This window comes from Populus trichocarpa, chromosome 19 (genome assembly GCF_000002775.5).
Source record: "Populus trichocarpa isolate Nisqually-1 chromosome 19, P.trichocarpa_v4.1, whole genome shotgun sequence".
Lineage (NCBI taxonomy): Eukaryota > Viridiplantae > Streptophyta > Magnoliopsida > Malpighiales > Salicaceae > Populus > Populus trichocarpa.
This window is the reverse complement of record NC_037303.2, coordinates 523,843-551,831: the sequence shown is the minus strand read 5'-3', so window position 1 is coordinate 551,831 and position 27,989 is coordinate 523,843. Positions and strand designations below refer to the sequence as shown.

General features: G+C 34.3%; 1 protein-coding gene, 1 long non-coding RNA gene and 2 pseudogenes across 2 annotated transcripts; 2 read left to right on the top strand and 2 right to left on the bottom strand.

Moving 5' to 3' along the window:
• The first annotated feature begins 1,452 nt into the window (after positions 1-1,452).
• On the top strand, positions 1,453-4,601 carry LOC18110372 (probable terpene synthase 6). The gene is made up of 7 exons (XM_024591895.2): positions 1,453-1,602; positions 1,958-2,231; positions 2,548-2,920; positions 3,004-3,222; positions 3,336-3,477; positions 3,609-3,857; positions 4,103-4,601. The coding sequence occupies exons 1-7, from the start codon at positions 1,483-1,485 to the stop codon at positions 4,400-4,402; spliced, it is 1,677 nt and encodes a 558-aa protein (XP_024447663.1). The 5' UTR covers positions 1,453-1,482; the 3' UTR covers positions 4,403-4,601.
• Positions 4,602-6,928: 2,327 nt separating this feature from the next.
• On the top strand, positions 6,929-8,780 carry LOC127904749 (uncharacterized). Its single transcript, XR_008058166.1, has 2 exons — positions 6,929-7,025; positions 7,943-8,780. It is a non-coding gene; the product is annotated as an uncharacterized LOC127904749 (long non-coding RNA).
• Positions 8,781-15,123: 6,343 nt separating this feature from the next.
• LOC112325324 (probable terpene synthase 6) lies at positions 15,124-24,308 on the bottom strand (annotated as a pseudogene).
• Positions 24,309-24,776: 468 nt separating this feature from the next.
• Positions 24,777-27,495, bottom strand: LOC112325226 ((-)-alpha-terpineol synthase-like; annotated as a pseudogene).
• Between the last annotated feature and the right edge of the window lie 494 nt (positions 27,496-27,989).

Here is a 27,989-nt window from a genome sequence, read left to right as displayed (position 1 = left end):
CATACTTATTCCCTCTTCTCTCTCCCCCTCTCTTTTACACTTTTTTTTTTTTAATATTTACATCTAATGATTTATTATTTTTCTTTTAAATCACACTTAAAAAGTTCAAGTCGTGACACAAAAGTTTTACTTGTGATTGATATTTGAAATTGAGGTCTTAATTTTTTAATATTTATGAATTGTTTTAATATGTTAATATCAAAAATAAATTTGATAAAATAAAAAATATTATTTTAATATATTCTTTTTAAAAAACAAACACTAATATATTTAAAAACACCATTTTAGCATCAAAATCACGTCCATCTTTTTTAATTAAGGAGTTCAATAAGAAAAGGTATTGTACAAAACATTAAAGTACTAATCTCGAGCATTTGTCTCTATTTCATTCAAGAAAATGGAAACACCAATCAACAAAACAATTATCGTCGACGGGCAAATTTCCCACCAAGCTTGTGGGGTTAGCTTCGCTTCATTTTAGATAAATTACAGTAAAAATATATACAAGTCATTGTTCACTCAATACTATAAATACAGGTCTTTAACTATTTCAAAAGTTTTTATTTTTTTCTATTTTACAAAAAAACTAAACAAATTCTTAGATTATTTTTAGAACAGTATTTTGTTTTACCATCTAATAAAACAAAAGACCTTTGATGTCTCTATTTATTAGTTGTAAATATATATTTGCTTTAAATTCAATATTAACTAGTTTGAGAACAAATAATATTTTCATGATATTGAATCTTCATATTACAAACTCACAGAATCAAAACAAATTCTCCCAACAATTTCATTTTTTTTATACATGTCCTTTCTCAATACTAATATTTTGAAAAAAAAAATCCAAAAACTCAATTTACTAGAAAAAAGTTCAGAAATCATTTAATATAAACAGTAATTTTTATACTCACTTTTATTTATTTGCAGTCCCTATCATGTTATATTTCAAGACCGGCCAAGTTTATATGGATCTACTGTATGAAAAAAAAAGTATTTGGTTATTGTTATAAAATAAAAGAGATGAAAAGAATAAATATATAAATATATTTGGTTATAGAGATGAAAATAATTAAAGAGTTTGTAATGAATGTGTTTCGGATACCATTTTAAAATGAATTTTTGTATTTTTAAAATTTTTGTATAGAAACGATATGTTTTCACGCAACCCAGATTATCTTGCAATTAAGTTTATTTTGAGGCTAAACTGTCTCAAATCATTTTTCTTAACATGTAACGTCGGAAGAATATTTTCAATGTATTTTCTGAAGTTTATTTTCGGAAGCCATTTCATGATTGAAAACAAAATTGAACCATAACTTAACATGTGAAGACAAAATTGAACCGTTTTTCTTATGCTTCAATACCAAAATCATTTTTCTTATGTAACGTCTTGATATGTTATTATAAATAGCCTTCCTTTGATGATTTAGATACTCAACCAGCAATTAAAGAACTGGCCTCTAGTTCATCTAAAAAAAAATGGAAACCCAAGCACATTTAACAGCAAGCAGTAATCGGCAAAACAATTCTCGTCCAGAGGCAAATTTCCCACCAAGCTTGTGGGGTTGTAGCTTCGCTTCATTTTCCTTCCCACAAGCGGTAAATTACTTCTCTTCTATTAGAGCCATTAGATTTGTGGGATCCATCATCCAATTCTGCTCTAAGATTGTAATCTGATGTTTTACAATTTGTTTCTAATTTTTTTAATTAAAGTAGTTACACTTTTGTCTAGCTGTTGATTGCTTTTATTTTAAACAAAGAATTCATCTTTTGATAGAATAAAATTCTTTTTTTTTTTCATATAGTTTCCAAAACTTTAATAATTGTTTATTTAGTTCAGATAAACTAGAGATTAAGTTATAACTAACTCTCTTTTTTTTTTTTTATATATGAAGTAATCATTTTAAAATCTAATTAATACGACAGTTGATTCTTACTGAATATTTCAATGCAGGAATTCGAGTCATACAGCCGAAAAGTAGAAGTGTTGAAGGAAGATGTGAAGGACATGCTGACGGCATCCAAAAAGGATCCAGTGGAACATATTGAATTCGTTAATCAGTTATGTCGGCTTGGTGTGTCATATCATTTTGACGACGAGATTGAAAACAGCCTTAAAGAAATTTTTGATGACCTTCCTAATCTTCTTGAGAAGCATGACTTTGATCTCTCCACTGTGTCACTACTATTTCGAGTATTCAGACAGCATGGATTCAAAATGCCTTGCGGTGAGCGCATACTTCCACTTTATAGCCTTTCAAACCTTAATTAATTAACATCTCCAAAACTAATTCTTTGACACTATGAGAGCATTAATTAATTTCAGAGGAAAAATTAAATCTTAACACTTCAAGAATTAATTCTGCTAAATCTTTCTTTCATTTACAAGAAGTAATCTATGGTCAAAATAAGATTATTAAAAAAATTGACTAGAACAGTAAAATTATTCCTTCATGAAACTAAATAGATATTCTTTCATAATCCACAAACATCTTTTGAAAATTGGCTAAAATTTGTGTTGTGTTTTTTTTTATGAATCATCAGTTGTGTTCGACAAGTTCAAGGACACCAATGGAGAGTTTAAGAAAACAATCATCAACGATGTTAAAGGCATCCTGAGCTTGTATGAAGCTTCATTTTTAAGTGTGCATGGAGAACAGGTACTGGATGAAGCTCTTGTTTTCACAAAGGCAAACCTGGAGTCTTTGGCTATGCAATCAAACCCACGTATAGCAGACCATATTAGGAACGCTTTGATCCGGCCCTTTCACAAAGGCGTACCAAGAATAGAGGCTAGAAAATACATCTCTTTCTACGAAGAAGATGAGTCTCGCAATGCCACTCTACTCAAGTTTGCCAAGATAGATTTCAATCGAGTTCAGTTAATACATCGACAAGAGCTATCCATTCTCTCGAGGTAATTTTTTGTTTAAGTTAGAGAGAAATATCAAACTAAGTTTCTATTGGAATTTCTTTACTCCGTTGCTATTTACATTTTAGGTGGTGGAATGATTTAAATTTTTCTGAGGAGTTTCCATATGCAAGAGATAGAATTGTAGAGATCTATTTCTGGGCAAATGGAATCCATTTCGAGCCTCAATATGCTTTCTCTCGGATGATGGTCACGAAATATACAAAAATTGTATCACTGGTAGATGATACATATGATGCATATGCATCTTCTGAAGAAATACAGCATTTTACTAATGCAATTGAAAGGTTTGTTTCTTGTTACCTCATAGTCTGTCTTTCTCTTCTAAATCTTTCATAAACAAAGAAGTCGATACAAAGATGTTCAGGAAAGGAAATGTAATTTTCTGTCTCAATTTCAGATGCAGCATGAATGCTATTGATCAACTACCTGCCGATTACATGAAAGTTCTTTATAGAGCTCTTCTGAATCTTTTCAACGAAACTGAGAATGATATGGGAAAGCAAGGAAGATACTATGCCTCATATTATGTGAAGGAAGCAGTATGAATATTTTTCCAGTCTCATGCTTTCTTTTACTATTTCTAGCATAATATATTGTTATTGTATATATATTAATTTAACTATTGCATAGGTTTTACCACACAATCTTTGTTTTATTTGTATGCTATTAGTTCAAAGAATTGGTGAGAGGCTACCATGCGGAGGAGGAGTGGGCGGATAAATGCCATGTCCCAACATTCGATGAGTATGTGCGCAATGGATTAGCCACAAGTGCTTATGGGGTAATTATGGCAGCATCCTTTCTTGGAATGGAAGAAGTTGCAGGAGGGGAGGAGTATGAATGGCTAAAAAGTAATCCAAAAATTATTAAAGCTGGAAAGATGATCGGTCGTTTGATGAATGACATTGTGGGCCACGAGGTACGATGTCGGAATTCTTAAGAATACAAATTACTAGATACATTGAGAATTGTATTCTCATATCTTATATAAGCAAGGAACCAATTTTGAAAATCATTTAAAAATTTTATCTTTTAAGTGAAAAAGTATTAGTTCAACTTATGATATACTTAATAACTTTCTTTCTTCTCAATATTTTTGTGCTCAGAAATTTTTCATGTTAAGTTTATTTTCTCAAAACTATAACATCGTTTATATGTTTGAAGGATGAACAAAAGAGAGGAGACTGCGCATCCGGTGCTGAATGCTACATGAAACAATATGATGTATCGGAGAAGAAAGCAATTGAAGAGATACAAAAGATGGACGTTAATGCGTGGAAGGATATCAATGAAGATTGCATGAGGCCAACTAATGCTCCAATGCTTCTCCTTCAACATTTTGTTAATCTTATTCGAGTTACAGATGTTATTTATGGGAATGATGACGATGCCTACACAATTCCATCAAGTTTAAAAGATTATGTCACTTTATTATATATTGAGCAAGTGCCTATGTATGAATAATGGTGTAGAATTCCTACTTTGAGCTCATGGTGGAACTCTCTATGAATGTATTGTAATAAAACGAGCAGTGACTCGTGGATATTATATGTACTAGTGGATCTAGTGTGTAATAAAACGAGCAGTGACTCGTGGATATTATATGTACTATTGGATCTAGTGTGTATTTTGGTATGTGTTGAATTTGATAGTTGAGTTTGAATTTTATTGAAAAGATTTAAACTTTGCATGCAGTGGTGCATGATCTATTCTTAATTTATATATTATTGTTATATATTTTTTTATATATTTTATATAGGATCGGTGATTCTAACACTCTTTCTCACTTGTAACCTATCTTTTAAGGTTTATCTAATAGATCAAGCTTTAAGATCTTCACTAGATTTCAAATCGTTTACAGGTCCCTTATTTTATTAAATTTGATAACTAAGTTTTGATTTTATTTTTAAAAATGCATTTTATTATTATTATTATTATTATTATTATTATTATTATTATTATTATTCATCTCCTCCTTGGTTACAATAGTCATTATATTCTTTTTGAAAATGTCATAAAAAAATATCTCCTTTTTACAAACTTCTCACTTTTACTTTTTATAAGTAAAAATTTGCCACTTCCAAAAAAAAAAACATCATTAAAGCAGCTGGACACTAAATTTGCATTTTTTCTCAAAGTTTTTCTGTTTTTTCTGTTTTTTTTTCATTTTGGATAATTTATTCATGCTTGCTTATGCTTTGTCGACACCTCTTGAGGTTTTCTTGCATGTATAATCTTAATTATAATATTTAAGTGTTTAGTTGCATCTAATATTCTTTTTGATGCCTTGATCTTTGTTTGTTGTGTATTTGCCACCTTTATTCCAATTATTTTTATATGATTCTTTTGAGCTGCAATTTTGCATGTTTTACGTTGTCTAGGTTTTTTTTTCCCCGAAACGTTGTTTTGTCATTCTTACAGTCCGTGCCAGATTTATTATTTTATGCAAGTCTTTGGTCTCCTTTGCATTCATGGATCCAAACCAATACGCTTTGCATTTTTTTTTACCTTTTTTCTTTTCTTTAGTCTCAATATTCATCATCATCCTTGCCATTAACCCAATTAGTTTATTTAGTTCTTTGTTTTATGTAAATTTCAGCTACTTTATGCCTGCGATCATACACCCTTCTCTCAGATTTATAAGTTGAGAAATTATTTTTATTGCCTTGCTTGATCATACCATAAATTAATTTATTTTGACCTTGGGATGGCCTTCGTCAGATTGCATAACACGTTAAGGGTTTTTTCCGCATGTCATTTCCCTTTTGTTCCAAGCCCACTTAATCTTTGCCCAGGCCTTTATTTCTTAATGTTTCTTTGATATCTTATTATCTTTCAGATAGAGATTTTCCCTGTTCCCATGTTTACCTTCGCCCACGAAATACCCAAAACCCCAAAAACACGCAACAAACGCACCCAAAAAGAGACAAGCCGAAGAAAAGATTACGCGCATTCAAAAGCATAAGCCATCCATCCAAAAGCCAAAACCCACAAGAAATGACAGCCTAAAATCACACAATTGTTAACATGCTGCTGTTAGACCTAAAACAAAAATCATCTGCAGTTTGAGCTAGATTATTTTCTATGTAGCTGAAGGTGTGTTTGAAAGCCCGAATCCACTGAAATAGCTGATAAAAAATTAAGTCATAAATAGACTCCTAGTCTGGCACTTTATCATCAAAGATTAACATATTACGCGCCATCCAAAATAGGCTTCAATGGAGCAATGCCACACCAACAATCCTCCCAAAATCTGGTTGTCCGCCCATTACCAGGTTTGAAACAAACGATGGAATTGAGAGTTGCATTTAATCTTGCCGAGGAAAATGAACTCTGAATAGCACGCCATGTAGGGGATAAGATGGCAGTTAAAGGATGGAAGGCCAATGCTAAACAGTGGTCTATATTTATTAAAAATAATCTCCTGCCACCTGCCAACATTTCCACCATCAAGGTGCCAAATCCACTGGAACATCAAAGCCAAGTTTTTCCCTTGTAGAGAACCGAGCCCCAATCCTCTATGATCTTTCAGTTTAATAACCTTATTCCATGCAACTTTACACATTTCACTAACGTCTGAGCTTCCACTCCAAAGAAATCTCCCCAGGATCGAAAAAATTGTCTTAATAATGCTTTGTGGCATTAGAAAAACAAACATATAAAAAGGTGGCAAATAGCTCAAAACAGACTTGATCAAGCAGAATATTCTCCGCGCCATACTCAGCAAAGATCCTTTCCATAATCCTAGTTTGCCCTGAATAGATGTTAGCAGTGGCTTCCAGGTCGATAATCTGCTCGGATTCGCACCCAAAGGCAAGCCTATGAACATAGCAGGAATGTAATGTTTTGAATTAAAAGGATAGGAAAAGGCTAGAAAGCCCTTGAAGGCTTAAAGTGTGGGTATAAATGTATGAGGGGTAGTGTGGTAATTAGATAAACATAATATATATAAATAGAAAAAAAAACAAAAGAGGGATCTGAAAATTTGAGAGAGAATCGGCAGGAGAGAGAAGGGAGAAAGAAGAAGAAGAGAAAAGAAGGAAATTAGAAAGGAAATAGAAAGGAGTTGGAGGAAATAAGTAAAAAGGTAAGATTATGTATAAATATGTGTTAATTAAGCTTTAATTTCAGTTTTGATGAATGTTAGGGTTTTGAAATTTTGTGTTTTGGGTTAATTGATGAATTAAGTTGAATGTTATGGGTTAATTGTTGTGGGTATTTGATTATTTGGATGATTTTGAGAGATTGAATTGAAAGATGATGATTTTGAGTTATGGTTTTGTTTGAATGGTGAATTTTGAGTTAAAATCAGGGGAGAACAGTAGGTTTCTGTTAAAATTCTGGATTGGAGGTTGAAGATGACGAAAATTCAATTTGGTCCCTCAATTTGCGAAAATTACAGTTTAGTCCCCAAACTTTGGAAAATTTGCAGATTGGTCCCTGGAGCCTATTCCGAGAATCTGAACAGAATAACATATGAATTATGGACAGAATTACTGTATAGATAAGAGAATTTAACACTTTCAATTTAGTCCTCCAATTTGACAAAAATTACAATTTGACCCTAAAAATTTGGTAAAATTCCAGAATGGTCCTTGGAGTATAATGAGATGATCTGGACAGAAATGAGGACTAATTATGGTCAGAATTCAGTATATTCATGGATTTATGATAAATTTCAGTTTGGTCCTTCAATTTGACAAAAGTTGCAATTTGGCCCTAAAAATATGATAAATTACAGATTAGTCTCTAGCTGTAATATTAACTTTTACATATTGGTTTGATGAATAATTGAGGGTTATTTAGTGAATTATTATCAAGTTTTATTATTTGCTTTATTATGGATTAGATTTCGGGAAAACCGTTAGATTTTGGGTTTTTAGAAAAATAACTAGTTTAGTCTAAAAACATTTAGGGTTATGAAATATACCCTTAGATAAGTTTATTAGATAGGTTATATATATTCTTTTGAGTCATTCTTGAATATGTCTCCTTTATATTCAGATAATCCTGATATTCTACCGGCGGGACGTTAGTAGGATTTCCTTCGATATCAGCTTTGAGTTTTGTTGCTTTCGAGTCAGGTGAGTGGATAATTTTCCATATGCATGAGAAATATTATAAATATTTGATTTGTTAATATGAATTGGATCATGCTTCTTGATAATATATATGTTGATTATTATCCTTGTTTTGATAAAGCATGATCAATTGTTGAATCTGAATTCTTGATATGAACCAGTATATATTTTGAATTGAATTCTGAATTGATAGCTCCTCATTTGATTGATGTCATGAGTTGAGCCTTGAGATATGAATATGTCTGTTTGATTATGATTATGAACCTATGGTATGTCAGTCAGAATACCCATGCTAACAGGGTAGTGTTAGTCTTTGTGCACATCGTATCTGAACCCTAGTTGGTCGGGGGAGTCACCAACCTGTGTGGACTGATCATCCCACAGTACGGAGCCTCATGCTCATTGCATTTTGATTTTCTGACGAGCTTTACCATATGATATTCTTGTTATGGCCTATTTGAGAAACCTTTCTATAAGAACCTAGAGCCATACTTGTATATATATTTCTCATTGCTGTATTACCTCGTGTGTGTGTATTGAACGTTATCTACTCACTGAGTTGTTGAACTCACCATCTCATTATTTATCCTTTTCAGGCTTATAGCTTGATAGCAGGTCATTTTGTTGGACCTTCAGAACCTGCTCTTTGGTTGTATTTTGTACCTTTCTTTTATGTCTAGTTAGTGCTCCAAAACTATGAATTATATTAACTCTTGTATTAAGACAATTCAATTATATTATGAAGTTGATTTTGTTGTTAATGCTGCGTTGAACTCTGATTGAGTTAGGATAAGTTTGTGTGTAAGTTTGGGTTCGCATAGGTATGGAACCTTGGAGAGGAACCTTGCCTATGTGCCGGTCATGGATCCGAGATTCGGGTCGTCACAAGGAAAATGATCATTACAACAGAAAATACTCCTAGCAATCCTTGAAGTGAAGTTCTCATCTAGATTAATGCCAATCAGAGAACTCTTGTAAAAAATAACTTTAAGCCCTGAAGTAATTTCATACCAGCGTAGAATCCTTTTGACATGTTGAAGGGATTCATAGTCAGAGTATCATCTGCATTTTGCAGATGAGTGATGAAACCATGATCAATCTCTAATCCACTGAAGTATCCGATTGAGGAGGCTCTGTTAAAAAAAACTGTCAGACCTTCCACTGCAATGGAGAAAGAGGATCACCCTGCCTCAACCCCCTCTGTAAACTGAATTCATTGGTAGGAGACCCATTGATAAGGACAACCATCTTGGAAGTGGAAAGACACTCATAAATTAAACCCCTCCAGTGGCCATTAAAACCCATGTAACCCAAAGTTTCATCAAGGTTCTCCCACGGGATGGAGTCAAAAGCCTCGTGAAAATCCGCCTTAAACAAAAAAATGTGGCCATCTCTTTTTTTAATTCCATGAACTACCTCGTTTGCTATCATAAAACCGTCTAGAAGCTGCCGCCCCGCAACAAATGTTGACTGATTCACACTTATAATATCTGAAATAACAGTCCTCAGCCGAGAAAAAAGCAGCTTCGCCATAGTTTTGTAAAGACCATGTATGAGACTGATAGGCCTGCACACAGAAAAACTTGCAGGATTTTTATTCTTAAGAATTAAAGCAACAAAAGAGGAGCTAATATCTTTAGGTAACTTACAGGTTCTGAAGAACTCTGTCACCATCAAGAAAATCTCTTTGTTGAGTAAATGCCAAGTCTTTTTGTAGAAAGCAAAATTGTATCCATCAGGCCCTGATCTGGAGCTCGGTCCAACCAATCCGAAACTGCCAAAGATATTTTTTGAACCCCAAGCTACCCACAGAAATTCTAGGCATGGTCGGCTTTGTGAAGAGATTAGAATAAAAATCCACAACAGCATCTTTGATTCCTTTAGGAGTAATCAAAATCCTTTCTTCATGCTCAATCTGAGAAATCTTAATCCTAGCCTTGCGCATACTAGCTGATATATTGAAAAATCGAGTGGTTATTTCACCCAATTTACACCAATTCAGACGAGATTTCTGCCTCCAGATATCCTCCATCCCCCTACTGATATCCCAACGCTCTGAAGAAATAAACTTAATCCTTTCTTTTTCGGACTCAAAAGGAGGCCAGTTATCACCTAACTTTTCAAGAGACCTGAGTGCTTGCTCAACTCCAACAAGCTTGAGATTCTGATTTCCAAACACTGTTTTGTTCCAGATACACAAACTTTTACCCATAACAGCAAGCTTCATAATCAATCTGAAATCCCCAGGAAAATCTCTGCAACTACCACCCCAATAATTCTCAAAGTCCTTCATAAAATTAGGATGAGAAAACCAACTATTGAGAAACTGAATAGGTTTCCAGCCTCTCAATATGTCTTAATCAGTTCCATATTCACCCAATGTATCTGAAACAGTTACTATGTCAGCCACAAATTTGGTCTTACGGTATTTACTTCGGGTAACTATAGGATGCTCCACTGATGTATGTTCAGGCTCATGTTGAGAATTTTCAGCACCCACCGCCGGCTCTACTGAATGTTCTTGATTGTCCACATCCAACTCCCCTTCTATAGCAAAATCATGTTCCACTGCCACTCTCACATCTCCTGTAATTTCTGGAAACATTAATTCAGCATCACAACATTGTTCATTTGAATCGTCTCTGTTTATAAAGACAATAAAATCATCTGAACACCCATCTGATTGCTCACCACAGGTATCATCATGTGGTCTAGATTCTAGAACTGATTCAGCAACTATGTCTACCTCTACATCCTGTTTCAAAAATTCAGAATCATCCACATCCTCAATCCATGGTCTGAAGGAGTTCAAATTGAAATTAATATTCTCAAGGTCAGGGGGCTGTTCACAAATTATTTCCTCCACATGTAAATGGTATACCTTGTCATCTAATTTGAGATCAAGGTCCTTCTCAATCTTCGGAGCTAGCCTAGTTGCAATTAACAACCTTATTCTGTCAAAATGACAAAGGTATTAACTTTTTCTATGAAACCCACTATCTTCCCAAAGTCTACAATCAGTCTCTTCAAACAAGCCATATTCCATCATAGCAAAGGCAACCCGTCCATTCTTTTCCAAGGAAACCTGTCAATGGGGCAATATGTGGGCAACCAAGGGCGTAATTCATCAAAATAGGTGGTCCATAATTGGTATTCTTCATAAAAGGCATCCATCATATCACTCTCAGATTTGAAAACGATGAGAACTTGAGTAGCCCCCAAGAAACAAAAGCCATTGAATTGTATTCCATCATCAATGAGGGACTGCCTGATGGATGAAAAATTAACATCTTCAGAGATTGCACCAATGACACTACACTTCAGCCAAGACATGTCTTCGTCACCCACCTTATCCAATATAACAGGTGTTGATATAATTGGTATAGCTAATTGGCAAGATACAGCTGCCCAATATTGGCCGATCATCATTTCTGCAAGCCACTTACAACCATGGCATCACTTCTGGTTCCCATCTCTTTAATTGTCACTGGTTTGGGTGTCACTGACTTAAAAATCTTTGGTATAACCCTTGGAGAAGAATCATGGCGTGCTAGATTAGCTCTTAGTTTGTATTCACCAAACCAGATTCCATTGAAATTTTGCAGCAGAGATTCTGAATCACAAAGGATTGTCAATGTGACAAAACCAAAATGCCAATTCCTTTTGTTCTTCCGGCATGAAACAAACAAATTTATTACAGTACCATATATGTTGATGTTACAACTTCATTGTTGAAGTTTCAGTGATGGTTCAAATGCTAGCTGGCAGTACGCATTGATACACGTGCTAAGAAGTTGTCAGAGTTAGTTAGCAACAAAATAAATCGTGTCATACATGTTAGAGGAGTATATAACCGCTGTCAGGATTACATAAAGGCACGCAAGAATACACAAAACCATTTATTCTTTCATTTCTCCGTCTCATTCTCCTCTTTCCCCTGTTATCCTTCTCTTCTGCTTACTTGTTAAGCCAAGCTTAACAATTGGTATCAGAGCCTGCACTACGTTAACAATTGGCCGTGCAATTCACTAAACCATGGTGGAGAATAATAAACTGAAGGTAGTTGAAGAACACTGCAAAAAGTTTGATAATCAGCTACAAAACCATCACTTAAAATGGAAAAAAAATCTATGGAAGAAAGTAAAGAACGTTGGCTGGAGCAAGGTAAGAAGATTAATCAGTTGGTTATACAGATGGAATCGTTGTTCTCACAGTTCCAAAATTTCTTTGCTGATCAAATAGCGAGAAAGGAGACTGGAGCTAATTCAAAAGGTGTTCTGGCTACACTAGAATTGGTAGAGAAGCAGGGATGAATACCTTGTATGGAGGAATATCACTAGGAAACAAGAATCAGTATAAAGGAGATCAGGTGATAGGATAAGAACAAAGTAGGACAAGATATAACATACCACTACCTAGAGTAGAACTGCCAATTTTCGCGAGGGAGGGGGGATCCTCGCGGATGGTTGAGGAAATATATAAAATATTTCAAGATCAATTCGGTACTTGTACATCAGTGGGTAGAATTGGTCTCATATTATCTGGAAGGAAGGGCAGATGTTTGGTTTGAGGGGCTAACAAGAGGGAATGAGTCATTGATTAGTTGGGAAGAATTTTCTTAGTCTATTTGCAAAAGGTTTGGTAGTAAAGATGACATTGTTGAGGAATTCAACAAACTAGTACAAGACAGAAGCATGGATGATTATGTAGAAAGGTTTGAAGAATTGAAATCATTGATGACTGCTCTTAATCTATCATTACCAGAGTCATACTATGTCTCTAGCTTCATTAGTGGGCTGAAGAATGTATCAAGCCAATGTTGAAGATCTTGAAATTATTAAATGTGTTAATGGTATTTGAACTGGCCAGATGGCAAGAAGAATCTAACAATGCATTAACCAAAAAGACCAAATCGCTACAACGAATCAACACTCCATTCAACAGTGGGAGAATAACAAGTAATGTTCCAGCCAAAACTTTTAGTCAATCCAGGACTGAAGGTGTGAAGCCAATTCCAGATAGTTTGTTCGAACAAAGAAAAAGACTTAGACAGTGCTTTAAGTGTGGTGATAAGTATATGGCGAGGCACAGATGCAATGCTAAAGGCTTACACATGATAGAGGGAATAGAGGAAGAAGAGAACGAAGGTATGATGGAACTAGAAGAAACAATGCAAGATGGAGATAAAGAGATTAACAAGATAATGAATTTGGGCTATCATTAAATTCCCTAGCTGGTAGTGGCACCTACAATACTATCAGGATTAAAGGAGATTGTCAGGGAAGAGACCATGTAATCCTAATAGATAGTGGTAGTATGCATAGTTTTTATTGATGAAAACATGATTAAGAAGTTGAATATTGTTACTGGTAAAACCACATAGTTAGCAGTGATTGTGGCTAACGGAAATGTCATGCTATGTAAGGATTACCAAGGTCAGAATGAAGAAATGCTATTATGGTGGTGGTTGGTAGGCTCACTAAATATGGGCATTTCATTGCGCTAGCTCATCCCTTCATAGCACAAGATATTGCACAGTTGTTCTTATATTACTTTTACAAGTTCCATGGTTGCCTGCAACTATTGTCACGGATAGGGACAAGGTCTTCAACGGTATATTTTGGAAGGAATTGTTCAAAAAGTTAGGGTTCGATTGATGATGAGGACGGCCTATCACCCACAAACGGATGGTCAATTTGAAAGGGTGAACTAGTGCTTAGAAACATATCTTCCATATATAACTATACATCATCCATAGTGATGGTATCATTGGTTATCTTTTGCATAGTGATGGTATAATTCCAGTCATCACCTAGCCTTGAGAATGAGTCATTTTCAAGCTCTTTATGGCTATGCTCCTCCCTGGAGAGAATGGATTACTCAAGAACCTACCCCAGTAGTTGTAGTAGAGGCACAAGATGAAGCAAATGGCAGACAGAAACAGAACTGAAAGGGAATTCTCAAAGAGTGATTGGGTTTTCCTGCTTCAACCTTATAGACAAAACAGTATTGCATTGGGGAAGAATCTTAAGCTTAACCCCAGGTATTATGGTCCTTAATTACCAAATTAGCGAAAAGATTGGGAACGTGGCTTATGAGTTAAGGTTACCGGAGGGAAGCTTAGTGCATCCTTACTTAAAAAGAAGATTGGAGACGAAGCAGTAATATCTTCTAGATTGCCGGTGTGAGATAAAGAAGGAAGAATGCAAATCGTTCTTGTAGCTGTGCTGGGTAGGAAATTGACGAGGAAAGGCAACTAGGCAGTGATAGTAGGTTTGATTCAGTGGTCCAATCTCTTTCCAGAAGATGCAACATGGGAGGATCTTGAAGAACTTCAAAAGCCATTTCCAGAGTACAATACGCAGCTCATGGCTGGAATAAATGAGCGTTCTTGTGGATCAGAATGCATTTAAGGAGGGAGTATTGTTACAGCTTCATTGTTACAGTTTCAGTGACGGTTCAAATGCTAGCTGGCAGTCGACATTGATACACGTGTTAAGAAGTTGTTAGAGTTCGTTAGCAACAGAATAAATCATGTAATGCATGTTAGAGGAGTGTATAACTGCTGTCATATAATAAAGTGACATAATCTTTTAAACTTAATGGGATTGTGTAGGCGTCGGCGTCATCCCCATACATAACATCGGTAACTCGAGCAAGGTTTACAATATGTCGAAGGAGAAGCATTGAAGCATTAGGTGGCCTCACGCAATCTTCATTGATGTCCTTCCATCCATTTACGACCATCTTTTGTATCTCTTCCATTGCTTTCTTGTCCGAGACTCGTGATAGGAATTAGGCTTCATCAAAAAAAATTCTAATTAAAAAAAAAAACCTAAAATAAAAAATTAGAGTTAACCCGTCAAACTCTATTGAAATAAATAGTGTTCAATGAAATTCAATCTCTAATAAATTATATATTAAAATATGAAATTAATATATATATATATATATATATATATATATATATATATATAGATTTTAAAAAATATTATTAAAATAAATAATGTTTTGTAAGATAATGAATAGTAAAATAACCGCCAGTTTAAGTTTATCGTTAATATTGTTGAACTATACGAGTTAACTGAAAGATAGAATTTGTGAATACTTTTCGTAATAGGTTCTATATTTATATGGTAAATGCGAATTCAATTATCAATATATCTAATAATTTATTTATTTTTTAGGGATTTAAATATCATACCTCATGGCCCACCATGTCAAATGGTGGGACATGGCCTTCATCTGCCCACTGCGCCTCCACTTGGTAGCCTCTCGCCAATTCTTTGAACTAATAGCATACAAATAAAAAAGAATGTATTTTGCTAAAAATAGAAAAAGAATGCATGAGCTGGAGAAATATTCTTGCTGCCTACTTCACGTAATATGAGGCATAGGATCGTCCTTGCTCTCCCATATCACTGTCAGTTTCACTGAAAAGATTCAGAAGAGCTCTGAAAAGAACTTTCAAGTACTCGGCGGGTAGTTGATCGATGGCATCCATGCAGCATCTGAAATTGAGACAGAAAATCACATATCATTTCTTGAACATCTTTGTACGATTTAGAAGAGAAAGGCTATGAGGTAACTTAAAAATCACAGTGGATGTCCATATCTAGTGTTTTTGTTCTTCATAAAAGGTAACCCAGTCTCTCCTCTTCCATTCTTTCGACACACCCTCCATGTTATTGGAATACCATATTGGAATCTAGAGCAAACTATGAACATATGAAACCTTCCAAGATTGTAGAGAAAGCCACGCATACAGAAGACTCAACATCCACAGAAGACTAAGCAGATTGGCCATTCTGTCATTTCTCATATAAATTGTTAAGTTAGTTAAAAGTTAGTTATAACTGTTAAGTTAGTTAAACGAAGTTAATTAGGATATGTGTATATATATGTATTCATGTACTCTGAGAAAAGTAAGAAAAATAAAGAGAAGTAAATGCTGCATGCAGATTGCAGATTTTCTAAAACGTGTAATTCTTCTTCTTTCTCACAAAGAAATTCATTCTTTTCTTCTTTCTCTACTTCTGCATTATTCAACTTTTCTTCTGCAGAAAATTCTTCATGATATCAGAGCTATATTTCTGAAAATATAAACTTATCCTTCATCATCATTAGAAAGATTCAAAATCTTTGTAGTTTTAAAAACCTTTCTGTCATCATCTTCTTGATTCTTTCAAAACTTCAAAATGTCTGATCATCTTGAAGAAAATGCTTCTATAGCATATAAAGATTCATTCAATACCACTACTCTAAATCTTTCTGATGATTCTTCCAGCTGCTACTACTTCCACCCTTCTGATAATCCTGGTGCACTTCTAGTTTCTGAAATTTTCACTGGTGAAAATTATATTGCGTGGAGTAGAGCCATGACAATGTGGGAATGAATTCAAGGCGCTATGGGATGAATACATCAGTTATCGTCCAATCCCAAACTGCAAATGTGGAAATCTTGATTCATGCTCATGCAACATTTTAAAGCATCTAACAGATCGACAACAATCAGATTATGTTATGAAATTTTTGGTAGGACTTCATGATTCTTACTCAGCAGTCAGAAGCCAATTATTGCTTCAAACTCCTTTGCCATCCATGGGCAGAGTCTTTTCCCTGCTTCTACAAGAAGAGAGTTAGAGCTCCCTGACAAATGCAGTAGGGATTCCCATTGATTCACAAGCAATGGTTGCCGAACAATACCATAATCCAAATTCCAGATCAGGTTCAACATATACTACACGCTTTGCTAAACAAAAAGGAAAAACTGAGGCAACCTGCTCCCACTGTGGATATCCTGGACATGTTGTTGATAAATGTTTTCAAATTATTGGATACCCTCCTGGATGAAGGGGCCAAGAGGGAAAATATTTGCCAACATGCCACATGCCAGCAGAAATTTTCAAAAATTACCCACTGCACATAACACTGTTGTCTTGGAGCAACATCTTGACACTCCTAACATTGTTTTCTCTCAAGAACAGATGCAGAATCTACTCACTCTCGCAAATAGCATTTCCAACTCAAAGATAAATAATGCTATTAAAGAAGTATCTATATCAGGTATATCTTTTTCATGTCATACAGTATCTTCACCTCAAAATAGATTTTCTTGGATTCTTGATACAGGAGCAACAGATCACATGATCTGTAGCCCCCTTCTTTTCGAATCCATTATTCTGCCTAAAACTCAGTCCAAAGTTCATCTGCCAAATGGTCAACATGTACCAATTGTTTTCACTGGGATGGTTAAATTCTCTCCTGACATTATTTTGTACAATGCACTTTATGTTCCAGCTTTTAATATCAATCTGATTTTTGTTTCAAGATTAACTGCTGATAACACTGTTGGCTTATTCTTCCTTCACACGAAATGTATCCTGTAGGATCTTAAGCAAATGGAAGATGATTGGGCTTGCTGAAGTTGAATCTGGTCTGTACAGTCTTCTCAAACCCCCTGATCAAACTACCAAGGGCTTACCTCCTAGATCAATAATCAAGTCCTGTATTGTTGCCACTGATCTTTGGCATTTACGTTTAGGCCACATCCCTACTTCCAAAATCAATCTTTTGAACAAAACTGATCCTTTTGTTACTATTAGCAACAATACCATCTGTGAAATTTGCCCCCTAGCTAAACAAAAACGGTTGCCCTTTTCCTTGTCTGTTAATAAATCCATAGAGGCTTTTCAATTAATTCACATTGACATTTGGGGACCCTTCTCTGTGACTTCATATTCTGGTTATCAGTTTTTCCTTACCATTGTCGATGATTACAATAGATTTACTTGGTTATTTTTAATGAAATCTAAATCTGAAACATGAAATCTTCTTAGCAACTTTCTAGCCTATGTTCATACTCAATTCAACACTAAAATTAAAACTCTCAGATCAGACAATGGACAAGAGTTTAATATGCCTACTTTTTACCAAAAACATGGCATCATTCATCAATTAACCTGTGTAGAAACACCTGAACAGAATGGAAGGGTTGAAAGGAAACATCAACACCTGCTAAATGTAGCAAGATGTCTAATGTTTCAATCCCAACTTCCTTTAACTTATTGGACAGATTGCATTCTCACAGCCACTCACCTAATCAATTGCACCCCTTCTCTCATTCTTCAAAATCAAACACCTTATCAGGTTCTTTTTAACAAACCACCACATTACAATTACTTAAGGGTGTTCAGGTGTTTATGTTTTGCTAGCACAATCACACACAATAGAGGAAAATTTCAACCACGAGCCACAAAATGCATTTTTCTTAGCTACCCTCCACACATTAAAGGATACAAAGTGCTTGACTTATCAACCTGCAAAACTTTTGTGTCTCGTAATGTTGTGTTTCATGACTCCATATTCCCACCTATTCCAAACACAGTTCATACACCCCTTGTGTTTCCTAACTATCCTCAAATTTTTGACTCTTTTCCTTGTATCCCAGCACAGTCACCTCTAAACAATTATGTTGTTCCTGCAACATTACCTTTACAACCTTCTGTTCCTCAAACTTCTCCCCTAACTCATAATAATATTTCCCAACTCAGAAGGTCTGAAAGAAATAAGCATCCACCTAATTACTTAAAAGCAGTATTATTGTGGAAATATGACTAAGATTCCTTCAGCAACTCCAAGCTCTTCAGATTGCTCCCTTCCTGGTAAGCCATACTCTATTTTTTCTTACTTATCTAATTCCAAATTATTTTTACAACAATGTGCTTTCACCTCTTCTGTTACATCTGTTTTTGAACCAAAAACTTACAAACAAGCTTGCTCCATTCCTCATTGGCAAAATGCTATGACAAATGAAATCTTAGCTCTTGAGCAAAACCAAACTTGGGATTTAGTACTTCTGCCACATAATAAATCTGCCATTGGATGTAAGTGGGTATACAAAGTGAAGTTCCAAGCTGATGGAAAGGTTGAACGATATAAGGCACGATTGGTAGCAAAAGGATACACACAACAAGAGGGCATTGATTTCTTTGACACTTTCTCGCCTGTTGCAAAGATAACAATAGTTAGAGTTCTTCTTACATGGTGACTTACATGAGGAAGTATATATGCAATTACCACCTGGTTACTCCAATCCAAATGATCCTCGAGTCTGCAAACTCAAAAAGAGCATATATGGCCTAAAACAAGCTTCAAGACAATGGTTTTCCAAGCTATCTAAATCTCTATTACACTTCGGATTTCTACAAGCAAAATCAGATTCTAGCCTCTTCATCAGGAAATCTACCAACAACTACATTGCAGTGTTAATCTATGTTGATGATGTACTCATCGCTTCCAACACTCTTACAGCACTCAACAAAGTCAAGGAGTACCTTCGCACGATCTTCCCTATCAAAGATTTGGGAAACTTGAAGTACTTTCTCGGCATTGAGGTAGCTACATCTGCCAAAGGCATTGTTCTTTGCCAAAGAAAATATGCCTTAGAAATATTTGCAGACAGTGGTTTTTCTGGAGCTAAACCAGTAAGTTTTCCAATGGAATCTACACTGAAACTCAACACTCATGATGCCAGCCCTTCCTTGTCCGATCCTGCATCTTATCGTAGACTCATTGGCAGACTTCTCTATCTCACACTCACACGTCCAGATTTATCATATGCCATCCAAACTCTCATCCAATTCATGTCCAACCCGCATACAATGCATATGCAAGCTGCAGAGAGAGTCCTTCGGTATCTTAAAGCAACACCAAGTCAAGGATTACTTCTCAAAGCTGATTCTACTTTTCATTTAAAGGCTTATTCTGACAGTGATTGGGGAGGCTGCATTGATACTAGAAGAAGTGTAACTGGATATCTGGTTTTTCTTGGAGATTCCCTCATCTCCTAGAAATCAAAGAAACAACCTACTGTAAGTAGGTCCTCAGCAGAAGCTGAATATCGGGCTTTGGCAACTACATCGTGTGAAATTCAATGGCTGACTTATTTGTTGGCAGATTTCCATATACCTCACTCCCAGCCTGCCTTGCTATACACAGACAGCAAACCGGCCTCAGAAATCGCCTCCAACCCAGTCCATCATGAATGCACCAAACATATACAACTTGACTGTCATCTTGTACACGAAAAACTACAGGAAGGACTACTAACCATCATTCACATTCCTTCCAGATTTTAATTAGCTGACGCACTCACAAAACCACTTGGTTATCACACACTTAATCCTATTCTCGGCAAGATAGGAATGGTGAATAGTCATTCCCATCTTGAGGGGGGCTATTGGAATCTAGAGCAAACTATCAATACACATAAGGAACATATGAATCTAGAGCAAACTATAAGATTGCAGAGAAAGCCACGCATATAGAAGACTCAACATCCATAGAAGACTAAGCAGATTGGCCATTCTATCATTTCTCATATAAATTGTTAAGTTAGTTAAAAGTTAGTTATAACTGTTAAGTTAGTTAAACGAAGTTAGTTAGGATATGTGTATATATATGTATTCATGTACTATGAGAAAAGTAAGAAAAATAAAGAGAAGTAAATGCTGCATGCAGATTGCAGATTTTCTAAAACATGAAATTCTTCTTCTTTCTCACAAAGAAATTCATTCTCTTCTTCTTTCTCTACTTCTGCATTATTCAACTTTTCTTCTGCAGAAAATTCTTCACATGTGTTCGACTAAATGACCATTAGAGAATCAAAACTTTTCTTTTTTTATTTCTTCCTACCTGCCAACGTCCTACCCACAAACCACTCAAACCTCAACCAGCTTCTGTTATTATCCTGTAATCTTAGCCATCACAACCTTTACAAAAGCTTAGAACCATCTTTAAAATTCCAGCTCTTCTTCGTCTTCTTCTTTTTAAGGCCTACTATCTACAGCCTACTATCTAAAGCATTCAAAAGAACCCACCCATATCCCTCTCTAATCCTTTCCAATACCATCACACAACGACTCATAACCCAGAAATGGCTCTCAAATTCTACTTTGAACGATCACATAGCTAACCTATAGAGATTTGAAGAAGGAATTTCAGAAACATGGACAAGTAATTGCCCTTTTTCTCTCCAGAAGGAAAACAGCAGATTGGAGGGTGTAGCAGATTGGAGTAATTAGTACCTATAACGTGTTATGCTACAATAACTATTATTGTATAATTCTTTGTTTTGCTAGATTTTCATCCACTAGATGGCCAGCTTAATATAATTCTTTGATATTCATAAAAAAGAGACTATGAGGTAACAAGAAACAAACCTTTCAATTGCATTACTAAAATGTTGTATTTCTTCAAAAGATGCATATGCATCATATGTATCATCTACCAGTGTTACAATTTTTGTATATTTCGTGACCACCATCGGAAAGAAAGCATATTGAGGCTCGAAATGGATTGCATTTGCCCATAAATAGATCTCTACAATTCTATCTCATTTTGAGATTGATATTAGAAGGGAAAGATAAATTGTCTAAAAGTAGAGTCAAGTCTTGTAGTTTGGCTCCTAAACTCAATATTGTTGAACAAGAGAAGACACATATTAATAAATAAAAGAAAAATTTTGCAGTCAAACGAAGGGAAATGCTAAAACATTTCATGGAAAATGATTCATTTGCAACAAGATTAGATACCAAGTTAATGATTGCAAAAATAGAGCACAACAAGACTTGTAAGCGTAGAGAAAATGATGTTTTTCACTTACGAAGAAGTAGATAATGAATATTTGTATATAAGAATTCCATCAACTCTAAGGTATTGGCTTTGAGAAGGTTATACTAAAGATGAATTTCGAAAAATTTCTCATCTAACTTCATGTTCTGACATTAAAAAAGAACTTAAAGTCCGGCTTATTATTGAGTAAAGATACTTTAATGATGTTTTTTAGACAAATTTACCGGGATTTAAAGACATACAATATTGATATTTGGAAGGGTGTTTCCCCTTCATAAACTGAGTTTATTCTTTGGTTAGCTATTTATAACAGGTTATGCACTCGCTTCTTTTTTATTACAAGAAAAGTTATAATGATGTATGCAGATATATGTCGACTTTGTATTTCTGAGTCAGAAACTACAACTTACATCCTTTTTCGTTGTTTGGTGTCTTGAAAATTTTGGAATAAAATAGTTAGTTGTTGGGGTGTTTCATGACGCATACCTCTTACCTTGGACGATTTGTTTCATCAATGGCAAAGATTGATTAAAGAAAACTTTAAGCAACAAGTTTGGCAAGGACTATTCTATGGAATAATTTAGATTTTCTAGCATATAGGGACAAATTCATATTTGATGTAAGTATACTGGATTGAGAATTTTTTTTCCACAATTCTGTATCTTGGATTCATTCTTATAATTCAAGTTTTTTTTATACTGTGTTTGAAAATAATATAAATCATATCTTGGAACTTTACTTAATAGTTTATGTTATTGGATTGAGATGATTCTTTGATATGGTATCAGAGCCTACATGACCAAGTGATCATGAGTTCGAATCTCACCATCCCTATTTATTTGATAAAAGTCAAGCACAAGGTAATGTGAGTCTATGCAAGTTTTCAAGCCTAAATGACTTTTACTTAAGGGAGTACGTTAGAGAATAATTTTACCTAATAGTTTAAGTTATTGGGTTGAGATGATTCTTTGATATACTGATATGAATTTGTTAAGAAATATGGAGTGTATAGCAGATTGGAGTAATTAGTACTTATAACTTGTTATTCTACCATAGCTATTATATTATCTTTTCTTTGTCTCCCTGAATTTCGATGACCAGCTTAATATAATTCTTCGGTATTCATAAAATATATATATATATATATATATATATATATATATATATATATATATATATATGAGATAACAAGAAACAAACCTTGCAGTTGCATTAGTAAAATGTTGTATTTCTTCAAAAGATGCATATGCATCTTATTTATCATCTACAAGTGATACAAATTTTGTATATTTCGTGACCACCATCCGCGAGAAAGCATATTGAGGCTCGAAATGAATTGCTTTTGCCCAGAAATAGATCTCTATAATTCTATCTCTTGCATATGGAAACTCCTCAGAAAAATTTAAATCATTCCACCACCTAAAATGTAAATAGCAACCGAGTAAATAAATTCAAATAGAAACTTAGTTTGATATTTCTCTCTAACTTAAACAAAAATTACCTCGAGAGAATGGATAGCTCTTGTCGATGTATTAACTGAACTCGATTGAAATCTATCTTGGCAAACTTGAGTAGAGTGTCATTGCGAGACTCATCTTCTTCGTAGAAAGAGATGTATTTTCTAGCCTCTATTCTTGGTACGCCTTTGTGAAAGGGCCGGATCAAAGCATTCCTAATATGGTCTGCTAGACGTGGGCTTGATTGCATAGCCGAAGACTCCAGGTTTGCCTTTGTGAAAACAAGGGCTTCATCCAGTACCTGTTCTCCATGCACACTTAAAAATGAAGCTTCATACAAGCCCAGGATGCCTTTAACATCGTTGATGATTGTTTTCTTAAACTCTCCATTGGTGTCCTTGAACTTGTCAAACACAACTGATTCATGAAAGAATAATTTTCTGTTCTAGTCATTTTTTTAATAATCTTAATTTGACCATAGATTACTTCTTGTCAATAAAAGAAAGATTTAGCAGAGTTAAAGTACTGTCCAAGAATTAATTTTTGAGATGTTAAGATTTAATTTTTCCTCTGGAATTAATTAATGCTCTCATAGTGTCAAAGAATTAATTTTGGAGATGCTAATTAAGGTTTGAAAGGTTATAAAGTACTGGAAGTATGCGCTCACCACAAGGCATTTTGAATCCATGCTGTCTCAATACTCGAAATAGAAGTGATACAGTGTATCCCTTTGGGAAGATCAGGAAGATCATCAAAAATCTCTTTAAGGCTGTTTTCAATCTCGTCGTCAAAATGATATGACACACCAAGCCGACATAACTGATTAATGAATTCAATATGTTCCACTGTATCCTTTTTGGATGCCGTCAGCATGTCCTTCACATTTTCCTTCAACACTTCTACTTGTCGACTGTATGACTCGAATTCCTGCAGTGAAATATTCAGTAAGAATAAACTGTCTTATTAATTAGATTTTAAAATGATTGCTTTATATATAAAAAAAAGAGTTAGTTATAACTTAACTAATTATTAAACAATTATTAAAGTTTTGGAAACTATATGCTTAATCCAAAAAAAAAAAGGAATTTTACTCTATAAAAAGATGAATTCTTTGTTTAAAATTTGAAAATTTTAAGTTGAAAAAAGGTTTTCCTTGCAGGTAAGGGATACTTTGTCATACACGAGCATCACGATCATTGTTAAAAAAAAAATAGTAATTGTGATGTTCAGGTGTGACAAAGTAACAGCCATGAGAACAATGTGAATTCATATATTAGGGCACTTAATTTAATCAATGATGATGTTGCAAGATTTGAAAGTGTATTTACCATTTCAGTCAGTTTCCCATTACTATGTATCCTCTGTGTGAAGCCTCAATCTCACCCTCTGTGTTATTAAATATTTCAAATGGATATTTTAATTCCAAGTACATGAGTTAAAGTCACCCATATTTGTTATCATTATGTCAGGATTGTTGAATTTCAATATTAATTAGGATTTAAATTTATAAAATTTAAAATTCGTAAGAATTCTAATATTATTAAGACTTTACAGTATTTAGATTATTATCAGTTGGAGTTTTAACAATTTTCATCATAGACTTGCGATTTGGAGTTTAGGCTTGCTTCCCTCGTGGCGTCCAACTTGCACATTACCTTGTATGACTTTTTTTATGAAATTATAAAGGCTTAATAAGTAAGGACATCACCCGATCCTTGGTCTCAAGATGTTCAATAGCATGCCCATCTCCATATTGGTAAATGCATTGTGCCGTTCGTGGAAGGTTGACTGCAACACCAATGATAGTTTGAGAGATATGGGGATTAGAAAATTGAGAAGCATTTAATTTTTTCCATGCATTGCTGATTAATTTCTTTATATGATCACGAGCTTCTTCTTCAGAAGCTTGAGTTTCGTGCATGTAACATTGGATTGATTTGGAAACATCTCCTCTTTTTATTTCATCCTGTAAATGAGAAATAGAAAATTAGCTTATATTCTTAAAAAACTAAAAACAAATAACCATTATCTCCACCAAAATAAATAAGGAAGGACGAAACTATGTCTCGGAGTGGGAGAAGTCTAGCATACCGAGGAGGTTCCAAGATCATCAGCAAGGCGTAAAATAATGGATGACCATCGAATTATATCTGGGTATTCCTCCATGAAATGTGAGGCCTCCTCTGTTGTTGGATTCGAAGCATAAAAATATGTATGAACAATAGCCAATGATGTTGCAATTGAAATCCATGCGTTGGTGTATATCCACTGTAGTACCACTTAGCCTCCAACAAATATGATTTACTTAAATCTGCCCACTGAAAATTAAGAATGGCACAGAAATAAATCAGCTTGATAAATATTTACAAGTACAAAACAATTTAGAAGAAAAGAATTAAATCCTTAATTAGGACAGATGTACTTATGGATCATATAGACATGACAAAACTCAAAAAATAGTTCAGACATGCCAAGCAACTAGTCTAACAATTAAACATCTATAATTTTAGATTATAGTTAGGAGATGTAACCTTAAAACTTAACAAACTCTAATTCTATCTTTTCACTTTGTATTGCATCAAAGATAATCTTATATTCCATTTTTTTTTTTAAAAAAGGCTAAAATTGAGATAAAATATTTTAAAAATATCACTAAAATTAAAAAAGAAAAAAAAAACAAATACCGCTTTCTTCAAGAAAGGGAGGCTGTCAACTCCTTGGTCTCTTAGAATATCGTAAGCAATTTCGTTTATCAAATTGAACAATACGAAAAAACATAATTTCATATAGTCTGGAAGATGATCCATGAAATTAACGTCCCATCTGAAATTTGAACATAAAAAAGTAAAAAAAAATAATAATAATATAGCATTAATTATAAATGTGCCCTATAGCCCAAGACTTAGGTGCTGCACAAACCTTACAATGACATCTGTGAATAGCTCAAGCTCATCTAAGGTACCATGGACATCATAAACATCATCAACTGTTGTTATAAGTGAATTAAGAAATACACCATTGGCCTGTCCCTGACAAAATCCAACTTTTCTCCAAGTCCTGTCATCTTCCACCACCTTTTCATGTCAAGAAATTAAACTGTCACCGTGAGAGAGAAGCTATATAAAGTAAACTTGATTAAATTTTATAATATTAGTGAACCCTCAAATCTAAATATTGTTTAAATTAATAACATTGGAGGATAATCAAATCGAAAAGTTTAAATTGTTACATACAATTTAATTGAATAATATTAGCTTTTATTTGTAGTTCAATTTGCTTCCAATTTATAAAATAATATGAAGTATCTTCTCAATTATACGTACCTAGATGAATCTTTCAGATCTTCTTGGTATACTGCTTGTACCATGTTGAAATCTAGTTTTGCTAGTTCTAACAAAACAGGTTCCATATCAGTTTTAGTTTCATACAAATTGATGAACCAATGGGCCTCCAATCTCAGCATCCTCCAAGCCAATGGAAGCTCCAAGGCATGGCTCACCAACTCTGAAAGATATTCGGTAGTGTTGCACTTCTTGACATAGTTTTCAAGATTTTTGGTGGTGAAGTCTCTTGCATCTTCTAATATGTTCTCACCTTCTACCAAGAAGTATGAAGGTTCATACAGGTTTATCATTCCCTTCAAATCGTCATGAATACATGCCCTAAAGTTTCCTTGTTCGTCCTTGAAATGATTGAAAACCTCTACAAATGGAGAACACAAACCTTAACACAATTATTCATGAGAATGCATATAACCATCGATATCTACAATGATTAAAAGACTTGCCTTGAGGCACATGATATCCACGCTGCCTTAAGAGTCGAAATTCTAGAGCAGTAGCATACAAATCATGCACTGTCTCTGTATTCTCTATATGATTTTCATCAAATAAGCTCTTCAAAGTGCTCTTCAACGTAATGGTAAGATAATCCAAGTCTTTCCAAGGTATCGATTAGCTCAAGTTGATCCAAGGGTTTCGATGCATTCGCCAGCATCATCCTTATGTTTGCCTTCAGCTTTTCGCTTCGCGCTATGTACGGCTCTCCCTAAACAACAACAAATTCAAGTATTCAACTCAAGTTGCGTGACACTAAAATAACATGAGATTACAAGGACAAACAATTATACGTTATATTTACTAGTCAGTGACTGAACAAAATCATAGTCCCACATGGAAGTTTGGTAATTTGCCGACCTCCGGACAATTTGGTCATCATCTCCGGTGGCAACCTTGCAGCGACCTTTAGAATTCTTGCTTGATACAGATTCTACTAAGGGTCGACTAGGAGATGCTAATGTGGGGAGAGCGCTAAACGATGAATCCAAGTGGGTGGGAGCCATTCCAAAGTGTTTTGGACTAGAAAATTTTTAGTGATGAAACCTCTTTATATTTATACAACATTCACACGTGTTTGTATATACACTACATTTACACCTTTTTTATAAAATTTTTATAAAATGATGGCATGTGTTTCTTATTATTGTCCATAGACTAGGTCGTCACACTATTCCTAAAATTTAAGATTTTATTGGAGTTGTTATGTAATAATAATTTAAGGGAACAAAAATTTTAAATTAGATATTAATCCTAAAAATTCAGGTTCTAAATTATTTATGATTAAAAATAATAAACATTACTCTTAAAACATACTTTCAAGAGAAAAATTACTCTAATATGTATTTTTTTTCTATTTTTATTCAAATATTATAATATTTTGAGCTTGTTTATAAAATAATATTAATCTCTAAAAATAATAATTAATTATTTACTACAGTATAAACTGTACACTAGAGTCCCCACCACCAACCTCCGCCACCAAGTCACCAACCTCCCACCAACTCCTTGTAACTTCTTCATAGTTTCACACTACAAGATT